The sequence below is a fragment of the Falco punctatus genome, assembly GCF_963210335.1.
Source record: "Falco punctatus genome assembly, chromosome: 14".
Taxonomy (NCBI): Eukaryota; Metazoa; Chordata; class Aves; order Falconiformes; family Falconidae; genus Falco; species Falco punctatus.
The window spans coordinates 18,670,109-18,683,033 of NC_137594.1; the positions used below are offsets into that span (position 1 = coordinate 18,670,109).

The 12,925-nt window shown below is 39.5% G+C and overlaps 1 protein-coding gene across 3 annotated transcripts in view; it reads left to right on the top strand.

The window, feature by feature from the left end:
• Positions 1–12,704, top strand: part of FTO (FTO alpha-ketoglutarate dependent dioxygenase) — a 260,515-nt gene extending 247,811 nt beyond the window's left edge. For all 3 annotated transcript variants that reach the window (XM_080364733.1, XM_080364730.1, XM_080364731.1), the window contains one exon: positions 5,723–12,704. In XM_080364733.1, the coding sequence (XP_080220859.1) occupies positions 5,723–5,873 (151 nt within the window). In that variant the 3' untranslated portion in view covers positions 5,874–12,704. The remainder of the gene's footprint in view (positions 1–5,722) is intronic.
• The last annotated feature ends 221 nt before the right edge of the window (positions 12,705–12,925 follow it).

Sequence of the window (12,925 nt, forward strand, 5' to 3'; positions counted from 1 at the left end):
GTTCACAGCACCAATTTGAGTAGAATTTTTTGTGCTTTACTGAGCAATTCAGATTGATAAAATAAATATTTTTTTTTCTTTCTGTGGCAACTCTAAAGTTACAGAACGTCACATCTTGTTACTCCGCATTGTATTAGCTGACCTACAGTGCCAGTAATTTAACCACCATTTTAAATGGATAAAAAGTCTAAGTGGAGTATCCCTTGCTAAATTTCACTTTGAGATACTATATTCAGTGTATTTCATTCCTTCCATAGTTTCTTTTGGATCCTTTTTATTGTTATGCTTACTAGCTCATGTCTGTTCTGAGTGGTTTCCGGAAAAGCATTTGGATTGAAATCTTTGCCTTCTTGAAATCACTGGAAGTTTCAACTTTGACTGAAGTGGTATTGGGTCTTAATTGTGACGCATTCAGCAGCAGAAGTAGGTTTGTCATCATACCTGTCGATGAAACACTATTCAGAAAAAAGAAAAATCAAGGCTGATTTGAGTAATTGTTCTCATATATGTAATCTCATATTTTCTCTGCGCTTTGCATAACAATTCAGATTGCTGGGAATGCACTGTACTCTCTTGTACATGCTCTGGCAACTAAGAATGTCAGCTTGAAATGACATGGGATAATCCTAACGCTGAGATTAGAGTAACTACACATAGTTTGCATAATAATTTCCAGGCAGAGGAAAGGTTTGAAGGACAAGGATGAACAAATCCAAACCTGCAAGCAAACCTCGGTGTACCAGGTACCTGCACTGTCAGGATTTGTGTTCCCACAGCAGAGCTCTGTGTTGGAGCAATAGTAACCCATTTTTTATTAGAGCTAAATTTGCAAAGTCATTGTGAAACTTAAGAATGGAAGATGCTGTCTAAAGAAGCTGCTGCTGTTACTCTTACTCAGAACAGCATCCCTGTTACCAGTGTTGTGTCATTTTAACCAACATCAGCACGGGTTTAATGAATGGATTTGGCTTAGTAGGGTGGTCCAAATGCTGGTTTGACCTGGGCCGTTGTTAGAAATGATGCTCTGAAGTTCTGAATAGCAGCTCAATAACACTTTTATTCTAGCATGAATGGAGGGAGGAAATAACTCTCATATAAAATGCAATAATCTCAGGACTGCTGGAGTAAACATGTATGCGTGAGTGTGTACTTCTGTACATGTAGAGCAAATATTCCGTCCTCCCTTTCTGACCATATCAGTCCATGGGGAAAATGGCCAGACCCCTGCTCTTTGACTTACCTTATGAACTTCCACGTGATCTCCGTTGGTCCTTGGGCTGCCAGGCGTAGGCAGCTAAATTAGTACCATCTAGGAAACGGGACTGTTCATGTCATCTCCTCACTCTTAACACGCCTGTGCAGTCTGAGCCACAAATTGACCCCTATTGATCTGATTTGACTACACTTCTGTGGAGTAGACAAACAGTGCAATAGAATCCAGGGACCCTAATTCACAGCACCTTATTTAGGTTCCTAGGTAGTAATTCTTATTTGCATTAATCACATTCAGCAGCAGAACCCGAGGCCTCCTAGCTCATATGCGTTCCTGTTCCTGACAACAGACCCAAAAAATACCTGCTCTGAAAAAAGTGTTTGAAGTATACTGATACTTAATAGTTGCAAAACTTAACAGTTAGAAATAAGACTGTTTTTCAAATCAATTGCTCACGCATTACTGTAAAATATATCGATTAAAAACAAAGCATAATGTTAGTCATTTAGTCAGTAGAGTGATGCAATACTGAAATAAATTTCTCCTTTGACTTTTGCATTAACCTTTTATTGACTGCTTGCATACTCATAATTAACACACACTTTAGCTAGCTTGGTTAATTTTAGCATCATGATCAGTGTCCTCTAATGTAGCTGACACCCTGATCATCAAAATGTTAGTGTAGCCCAGGGGACCATAACCAGGCAACTGTCTGTCTCAGTGAATGTTCACCTGCCTATAGTGAAAGTAGCCACCTTCCAAGGGAAATCATCATATATTATCATACAAATAGTCATCCAGTCACATAAATGTTTGTCATGACTTAGTTGAGATTATATTAATATACAGCTATGGGTAAATATTAATGAGCAAAGTCCATTTGGTAAAAATAGTCAAGAAGGGGATCAAAAATCTGTGAAGTTTACAGAGGAGGGGTAGTGAGAATGTGCACTGCAACAGAAACTAACTTCCTTAAAAACGGGCTTTTTTAATTGTAACTGGCACAGGTCCTGATTGTTCTAGCAAGAAAGTAGGGACCGTGGAGTTTTGTGCATGCTGCACATCTTTAGACAAATCATCCTTTCTATAATATGTTGGTAAACATTTATTATCAAGGTGTTTGAGCTAAATTGCTCTGAAATATATCATAGCAGTTTTTCTGCTCTCCTGCTGCAAATAAGGTATGAAAGGCGTCCCTTGACTTGGCATCTGTTCTGTATCTCAGAGCATGTGTTATTTCCACTCAACACATTCTGTGCATGCGATGTACACAGATTAGATCTGCTCTCTTTCAGAGGTTTGACTTTATTATAACAGGGGTTTATTGATATTTAATATTTTAGTTAACTTAAAATATTATAAATCTTGGCACTTTCCCACTACCACCGTACTTTGATGTTTGCAGTGTTTCCCACGTGGAACCTCATAAATTCTTTTGTATCTGGGAAAAGACAGAATTTCTGTTTATCCCAAGTGATCATTGCTAACTTACATTAGCTATCTTTTCCCAGGTACAAAGGATTTTGAAACAGTTTTGTGCAATTATTTAAGTGCCTTTGATTGTTCTGCTTCAGTTAAAAATGTTGCTGTCCTTTTGCAGGATCTTCTGTTACTCTGCTGTAAGTTAAAGACCACTGTAGGAACAATTTCTCCCACAGAAATTTATTAAAATAAATAGTAATATAATCCTCTGGAAAGGACTGGGACTGTTCTTAATTCTGAGTCAGAAAGCACATATCTGGGTGACTGTGTCCGAGCTTGTGGATGCCACTCAGGTGAATTGCTTCATGAACTGCTAGGTGCAGCGATGGCTGCTCAGAACACAGCCCCGTATCTTTACATATGAAATACGAGCAACTTGAGCTGACTTTGATGGCAGCAGGTCCAGCACAAGGGATTGCAATTTTGGTCAAAATAGGTGACTTGGAAAATGTAAAAATGTAATGTTCGCTGCTGTTCTTGCTAGTGATAGAAAGCAAAGCAATAGAAACCCTGGAGGGAAAGATGAAGGAACTATGGGTTTGCAGAACTTGCAATATTGTGGCACTGCTTTCCCCTTTTCTACACTTTTGCATTATGCACTGATGCATTTATGTCATCAGATTTGTGCAGGAATTCTGAGGACCTGACACACTTCTATCCCTCTAATCCCTCACGTGGAACACGATATGGCTAAAACTTCCCAAGCACATGAGTGCCTGGAAGTTTGGGCACACAATTCGTTGTGGGGTGACCTTTCAGAGGTGGCTCCGCTGGTAAGAAAAGCAGAGAAGGGAAACACGATGAGAATAGTTGCTGATGGGCTGTCCAGCCATGGCAGGGCCATCGCTGCAGCCACATTTATGGCAACGCCGATGCCTGAGCCTCAGATGTGAGGGGAAAGCTGGTCTATCCATTTATGTGCAAGAGCAAGGGGGGAAAAAGAGGACACAAAGGGTAAAAATGGACTCTGAAATGGTGAGGAGGCTAAGGGCTGGTATGTTTTTCCTCTCAGTGAGAGCTCTGCTGTTAATAGCAGATGTGCGAGGGAGAGGATGTTTATTGTTATGATTTGAGTTTTGCAGACCACATAACACGCCTGCAGTATTTACCGACTGCGCTTCTTGATTTGTCATCTGCAATAATCTCTACATGGTTAATTTATCCATTTTTAGACTAAAATGCTTTAACTGGAATATCTTATACTACACAGCAAACTGAGCATATTATTTTGTGCCAAGACAGAAAATAAAGCGAGATTTTTAAAGCCTTATAGAGTTATGCTGTAATTAGTTTCAGCTTCCCCTGCATATTAATTTTCTCCTGTTCCTTTATATAATTTGGAAAATGTCTTCAGAACATGATGGCACAATCAGTTAAGTACTTCTCAGAACTCATACACTAAACTGCATTTGCTCTAACAACTATTATAAAGCAGCCGGCAAAACAAATCCTCTGTTATTCTGTACAGTGCAGCTTATCAATGCAAACAGTTTAATATTTATGCTAAGAGGATTGTCACAAGTAGCTTCTGTTCCTTTAATTCTTGTTTTAAATAAATAATGAGAACATTTAAACACATTACTCTTCCCAGGGCCCTGAGGTCGGCTAATCTTATTATTTATGAAGTGATGTGCTACATAATAGTACTTAGTGCATGTTAACAGATGCTATTATCAGGGGCTGATGTGGAGAGCTGAAGATATATTGGAATGTTATGTGTTAATACTGTCCTTGTAGTGTAATGTACGATGGATTGAGTGCCCAGGATGCTGGTGCGGCAATTAACCACACACCAACATGGGTGTAAAGCTGAAGTATGTTTTCTCATGGGGATTACACTGCCATTAATAATTCCCAAGAGAAGAAGGCATCTTTCATTTGGAAACAGTCCCCTCCAGAAGGCCGACGGTGTAGACAAGGAAGTTGCATGTGTCCATGTTTTTAGAGTTCGTTTTACAGAGATGAAAGACGCATATACATTTAAAACAACTTTTAAATTGTTGCAGTAATTATGTGCTTTACAGAACATGAATTTTAAAAAATGTCTTCCAAGAGTTAAAGGTGTATTTCCACAATCTGCTTTTTTCCTCCAAAGACCTATGTAGACCTGCAGTATATTCCAAAACTACAGTGGTGCTTAGCGTTTTCCTTTGTCTTGCCACATTGCAAATGTTAACTAATTAATCAGCAACATGCAAATTGTTTGAGGGGAGGGGAAAAGAGAAGGGGAGAAATCGTCCTTGCACTGTGACAATTTTTTTGATGCAGCATGTTGTATTACACCCTAATCTTAAGGGATGTGATGGTTGCCACATAAAACTTTCCTCTGCAGGCTGCAGTTCAGTTGAATATTATAATTAGACTTCACTAGTATTGATGAATAATCCATTTAATAAAAAACACTGTAATTTAAACATTTTCTCTGGGGACTAACATACACTAACCTCTTAATTTAATTTTATTGAAGTTTTGCCCACCTATTCATCATTGGAAGTTGTTATTAACCTCCATTTCCATTTATCTTTATAGAATTTTCTCTTTTTATATTGCCTTTTTCAGAGCTAAGCAGGTTGATACACTTGTAAATCTCCGGAATCTACAATGCTAGTCTGGCTTCTTTAATATTGTTTAATCTATCCCCCCTGACCTTAATGCAGTAAATTCAGTTTAATCTTTCTCAATAATCTAGTAATACATTGGAAACTGGCAAACATTTAAATCTGATAATGGTTTAATCACATACTTTAAATAACAGCTGAGATAATGAAAAAATAATTCACCATATAAAGGTACACTAACTGAGTTTTCTCTGTGATTGGCTTTTTGAGAAATCCCTATAGAAAACAGAAAGCCTACAACAGAAATCAACTTCACTGGAAATGAGCAATCCATTTGGTCAGAAGATGGGGTATTTCTTTTTTATTATCATCTCTCTCTTTAAATTAATCACAAATATATCCTCGCTGAGTATTCAGTTTCTTGATACAGTTTTACTTAAGTAGTTCATCTTCTTACCTTTCTTTTCAGATGCCAGTCAGAAGCGGCAGAGAGCTTGCCAGAAGACCAGAAACCAGAATGCCGTCCCTTCTGGACAGATGATGAATGTAATATGCCTCTGCCATATGATCTTGAAGAAGTAATTGCTAATCTACAAAATCTTGTTCAGTGGGTTGAATAACAAGTGACCTTCCAGCCTAGAATTATTGATGCTCGTCATTTGGAGAGAAGCGTTTTAGTCCAACATAAATCTTTTCAGCTTTATGATTCCTTGATCAGGTGTTATTTTATGCATCAGTGCAGATTTTACTGGGCTCCACATGGTACCTTTGCTACCGCCTCATAATTTAAAAAAAACAGGCCCCAAATCTACAGAAACAGGTGGCTTTGGAGCCCTGAGGTCCACACTACCAGCCTCAGATCTTTCCTTCTCTGCTCTAACTCCCGTTGACCCTACAGCCCATGGATATCCCTGTTTCCACAAGTTCCCTTGGCATCTAAATTTCCGCTTCCATGAGTGCCTGGAATTGCCTCTGGCTTGGCAGGTTTGAGCAGCGCAAGGCATAGCTCACATCTGTGACAAGGCAGGATCCATGATTCTGGGCATCCTGGTGAGACCCCGCTCGGGGTGGGCCTGCTGGATGCCTTCAGAATAGAGCTCTGATTTCTTCATCCACTAACACAGAGGTGCAGCAGATGGTGGAGAATGTCCTTTTTGCAATGGCTGGCTCCTCGTTGGAGCATTTTTTCAGAGGAGGAGCTGTGGGGGAGTGTCCTGATGCAGATCCCAAGACTTTTGTGCTGTTCTTCATGGCAATTGAGTAGTACTGGGGGAGATTTCCCACGTGGATCTGCACCTCCTGGGCTCCCTGAGCTCAGAGGTTGGTTCCTAACCATTACTTTGTTTCTGCGTGCTGTGAATCCTGTTCTGAGGCCAGGTTTCTCACCGCATTGTCTAAAGAGCTGACAGACCTAAGTAGGGGTTTCCATTTGGGGTGTGGGGTCCCCTGACAGATTATGTTTCGGTTGTGTGATACGGAGCACCGCAGCATCTGTGTTGACCTAGTGAGCTGTAGGAGAGCAAAACCAGAAGACTCTGAGAAACTAGGCTGTTTGTGATCTGTTTTGTAGTAACATGCTATAAAAAAGAGCCGTTCTACATTGGATGATACAGGGCGCTCCTGAATAAAAGAGATTTTTCATTTGGTTAAGTTGCTGTTTTAACTTGAGCTGGTGTACGCCTTTGTCATAAAAAGCAGAAACAAATCATATTATGGTGAAACAGCACTCAGTCTGTATTACCACTACAAAAGAAACCAGTAAGACTCAGAGCTTGACGTTGCCACCAAGAAATGAATGTGCCTCCTGTGTTAATCTTATGTTTAAAATGACTGCTGAGGCCAGGCTTACCCAGAGCATACCAGTATACTGTACTGGCAGCGTGCTCCCTGTGTGGATGGGGCTTGTACCGCCAAAAATTGTACTTGTGACAGTATAACATATGCCAGACCTCCCTGGAGCTAAAGAAGCTGTGCCAGCAAAAATTCAGTTCTAGTGGTATAAAACTGTGTCCACACCTACCAGCTTTTGCCAGGACAATTATATCGAGTAGAGATTGTACCTCTTAACACCTTTGACGTAGCTAGGCCAGCAAAAGTAGAAAGACCTGCATCCAGCATTTCACTCTGCAAAAGCTGTTAGCCACCCTGTAGGATGTAAAGAGTCTCTGAAGAATAAATTACTATTTAAAACAGGTTTGAGTATGTTGTACCCTTGATCCGTACATTTGTCCTTTGTCTCTTGTGCCACCTAATTCTTAACATTTGGAAATCCTGTTGTGGGCATAGCTTTTTCTTTCCTGCACTAGCTAAAGCTGGCTTTACCAGTGGGCAAATAGCATATATTTGGATTAATGCCACACTAAATGCTGTTTACTTTGGAGATCACTTAGAGAAAAACGAGCTGAAGATGTGGGAATTCTGCTTTTGAAAAGGCAGTTCTCACAGAAACAGATATTACTTTGGAAATGAGCAAGATGAATTCAAACAATGATGTAACACTGTTAACGCAGCATTTGAGGGGATTGTTTGTTTATGCTGTTACTTTATGATTATTTTGTGTTTAATTAAGCGCTGCTAGAAACCGTGGGGATCACAGTATTGAAATGAATCTGACAGCCATAAAGGGTAGAGAAGGCACATCAACGTTGTAGTTTTTAGCTGAAGTGGAGGCACAGCTATAAAAAAATGATTGGCAAATAATTATTTCCAGCAGTAGTGAAGAAAAACCACTGGGTTTTTTCTTGTATTAGGAGACTGCTGGCAGCAATAATAGAATTTTTAAAAATACATGATTCCACGTCTTGTCTGTGCTGAAGATTTAAGCTACTAAATTAGCTGAACTAGTACTAGCCTCGATGCAGTCAGATAGCACTCATTTGAGCCATGGATGGCAATGACATAGACACATGAACACCTTTGGAATGGCTAAGACCTAGGATTCGCTGGCAAAATCCCAATAATCAAGTGGTTAAAGGGGACTAATGCTCTGTGTGGCAGTTCAGTATATCCATATGTATATCCTAAATGGATATAACTTGATTGAGTTCAGCTGAAGTACAGAAGTGTAAGAAGATTTCATATCTCCAAAACCCGCAGGAGCTGATAGCAAAGACATAAGTAAGGTGGATGGAACTGTTTGAAGCATGTAGTAATGCCAAAGGGTACCCCAAAGGGAGAACGTGGTTACAGGTAAAGATCTATTAAAGCAATGGAGAGATCAAGTGTAAATTATTGTTGTGTTCGGATTACGTACTAGAAGCAGACAAATACTTGGAAGTTTTCTTTATTTTATTCAAATAGTTATAGTACAGCTCATGATATTTTAGCATTATTATTCATTATATGTATTCCTCATATATATGAATATCTAATGCATATTTCAGCATTAGATAACCCATTTCCATTTAGGATGAGCTGAAAGACACAGCCTCTAATCGCTGTTCTGTGTATAGCAACTGTTTGCCAAGTCTGGGTGCTCCAGAGGCACGAGGACCAAGGTCAGTGTTTTTCAGGGAAGAGGTGAGAGCATAAATTAGCTTCTAACATTAGGTTCGGTGATTCTTTTTAAATGGTGAAGTTCACGACTTTGCTTACATTTACTTTTCATCAGCCATGAAAGAATTAAGGTAAAATAGTTCGCTTGCACGTGTGTGTCAGGCTAAATGGATTGCAGAAGATACAGATCTGTTTGCCTGTCTGCACTTGCCTTTAGACAATATTCATCAGTTTTACAAAAGCTACTGACTAAACATGGAACCAATACAAATGAAATGCTCGAGGCAAGGGCTTTCTTTAAAAAATCTGATACAGAGTTGGTTTTACACTGATAGAAAGAAAATGTTGGCAGAAAATGAAAAATTTCATTGTTTCTGTGATTTGGGGGATGAAAGGTGAGGGCCGTTTTTAAGTATTTGATAGAAAACTGCTGTGTTATGCAGTATAATTAGAAATGTTTTTGTAATGCTTTATTCATATCTCTGTATATGAAAATACTTTATCCTGTGGGTCCTTTCTTCCTTTTAAAAGATTATGTAAATAAAAAATATTAATCGCAGTACAGTAGATTTTGAAGGCATCATGCTCATGCTCTAAGCTTTACAGTAGATTCTGGTTATCTAAAGTGTAAATAAGAATGCCATGAGGAATTGCCAGCTGGAGACTGTCCAGGATGGGTAACATGCAACATAATAAATATCCAAATCAGTTGTCTTATTATCATCTGAGTATAGCTTTAGTTCCACTTGTGATGATGCAAGATGTGCTTAAAAATCATACTGGACTTCTTAATGCTGTGGGACAGAGTCAGGTATTCCGGTGCCATAACAAAAAAAAAAAAAAAAAAAAAAAAAAAAAAAAATTAAAAGAATACTGAAATCCATCATGATAGATGGCTTAAATATTATAGTGTGATAAGAGCGGCCATTGCTCCTTTCTCAGTTATAGTAGTGTCATGCCGATAGTCCATGCAGTGGAATTTGGGCTAACGTAACAGAGATTAAACTAGCCCAGGAGCTGATTTCCAAGCTGGGATGAGAGGAGGGGAAGAGAGATGAGATGAGGTACAAGGGATGAGCTTTCTCAAGGCCACAACTTTATTAACTGAACCCATATGGGAGTCATTGAGCAGTAACATGTACAGTGCAGGTCAGGATCTCCCCCTTAATTGTTACCACCTGGTGCAAAGTTAATGTTGGCTCCTTAACCCTCCTCGTGCCCCCGACAGCTGGTCCTCAGCTTTCTGCTAGGAGCCGACCACTGTCTTCTTGCACTAAGGTTAGCGGGCTGGGAAGAGCAGTTGTTCCACTGTAGCACAGGCAGGAGAAACCCTGATCCCCAGCTTCAACCTCCGCCACTATCCTACTACACCTCCATGGACTGAGTACCTCCACACAGCATCTGTTTCCCGTTTGAGATGGAAGTTGCTGCAGCTCATCTTCCGAACGATCCCAGCGGGATGGCGAGCTGCTGCGGGGAAGGGTCAGACAAACAAACAGAACAGTGCTCACAGCGAGGTGCCTTGGCTGAAACAAGGCAGCACTGCACTGCCCACGGCAGAGCGACAAGCTCAGCCCTGCACTAACCTGGCAGTAGAGGGTGGGAGCTGTCAGCTAGTGATGAAAGACTCGGGCAAACCCACCAACATTCAATATTGGTGAGGACTCCCAACCTGCCCGGTGCTGGCTGTCTCCTCACCCACCTGCGAGTGCCCAGGGAATCCTGAATGGAGCCTCTGCTCTTCTCTTGCCAGCCCAAACCGAGACTCATTGCCTTCAATGTGGCTGGGCTTGCGTCTTCATTTACAGCCATATGTCCTCTTCACCTTAGCCTGGGGGCACTCATTGAACGAGAGAAGATAATTTATACGACTGAAAAAAGACCGTACTTAGTGAGGCTGCGGAACTGGCTGAGTAACATCTCAAATAAAAGCCAACAAATAACTGATAAAATTACCACATTAAAACGTTGATGTTTGGGTGCGAGCACTTCACACATGACGTGAAAACTATGGTTTATCTTCTTGTTGCTTTGGAGATAGCATTCATAATTCACAGGATAGAAGAGGACGTACTAAGCCATGGTGTACATCCTCTAATACCCCACCAGTTTTACAGTGCTTGTCCATGCCAAATCAGAATTTGGGCATGAAAGTTGTTCTCCTCCCCCTCTGTATCATCAAATACTTGCTTTCATGCCAACACATCTTGGTCTGATTAGTCTCCTTGATTAGAGTCTAAAGTAAAAAGTCAGGTGTATAGGATTCCCATTATCCTTTATTTCACTGCTTCTAAGAACAGGTCAGATAGAGTTATTTCAGTGAAAATGTGAACAATCAACTTCTGTTTACCATTAACCTTCAGTTTTCTTTTCTTAAAATCAAATCAGGGCTTGGTAGGCAGTTATTTTTGTACATGTCCCTTGATCAGTGGAACAATCTGTCAAAAGTCATTAAAGCCTCTATTAGGTTGAATTGCATTCAAAGCTAAACCATCCAATCATTTAAAGGGCTGTGATGATTGTTTTTAATATAGTATACATTGATTTCTCCCTCTGAGGAGTAACATAACTTTGAAACTAAGCATGTATGACTAGGGCTGGTTGCTATCCAGCACGTCCTGAGGAGCTTGGTTTCTCGCAGAAGATGAATGTCTACATAAAAAAGTAGAACACAAACATAGTGAAATCACCTGTATATTTGCAGAAGCTTTTCCTCCATTTTTCTTCTATTTCATTGTATCCATCAAGGATACATATATATGTACATATACATATAAGGTATATGGAATGGGAAGAAATTTTCCAAGGTCCTCTGCTCAAAAGCTTCACTGAAAAATGTAACATCTAATTGTAGTAATATTTTCAAGTGGCTTTTTATCTTAAGATCTTAGGATACTTTACACAGAGAAACTGAGGCAGGGGTCAAAAGTGCAGCTGTATTCTGACTGCTGACACTGGAACCGAGCATACGTAATCCTCCATCGCTATGTGTCTCAATTACTTCCCGTTAATCAGCTCAGTTTACAGATTAAAAGATGCTCTCGTAGAACTTTTTCTCTCCAAAGATATATCTTATCATGGAGCTGGAATCTGTCCTCCTCATGTCATATTTAACATATTATTTAGTTGCATAACATACAATAATACATCTCATGTAACAGAGATCTTTCAGGCCTTCTAATGTTTGATTAAACTTTGCAGTGAATCTTTTAGTTACATTGCAAGTCCCTGAGGTCTCAATGGGAGAGGTAAATTTTATTGGAGCTATTCAATTTTTCCATGGAGAATATGCAGATAGTAAGATATAATGTAATATTATACAATCCACACTCATTTAGCTCTATCTGAAGTGTGTCCACTGTGCACCCCACAAGGTGGTATGACTGCTCTACTAGTAAACTCGTAAGAAAATACCCTGTGGGTATTGGGGTGCTGTTTTTTAAGGTGAAGATGCATTGCTGGAACAAACTGGAATGCTGGTTATGCACCTGTTAGCACTTTTGTCTGGTACCTATTTGGTAGTCTGGTAGTACTTTACTGAGAGCACTACTTTTCTAGTTATTTTGACGAGCATCCTAATAATTTATTACCCAAACATTATCAAAGCATTCCACAGTTCTTCCGTTGCTGTTCTTTCTCTTCTATCCACTGGTGCCCTTTCTTTCCTTTTTTGTCTCAGGATTAACAGTAAAATTATTAACAAGTTGTGTGCTTTGTTAGGCTGACATGTCTTTAAAGTGAGAAAACTTAAAAACTATTTATCAGATTGGCATTCTCTCAAGTATGTATATTTGCAAACCAGTTTATTAGAATATTTTTGCTGCATGCTTACTTAGTACTACTACATGTAAATTTTATTAAGGACTGTTTATATAACACTGTGAGATATGCAGTGATGTTTGTGTTATGTATTTGCTAATTTACTGACATTTATAAAATAAATCACTTAAAGAATCTCTTTGTCCATCATTTGTCCTCCAGAAGGTGATAGGCTTTGTCTTCAGTACCTTCTTGTTGCAGTACATGGAAGAAGAGGAGTTTATTTTTCATACCATCTAACTTCAGATGCCTACTGAGAAAATGAGAAAATTAATTTCACTAAGCTTCCTAGATGTTGAATAGTGAGAGGTAAGCTTCTTCAAAGCAGCAAACTCAAAGATGCTCTGAATCTACTCTT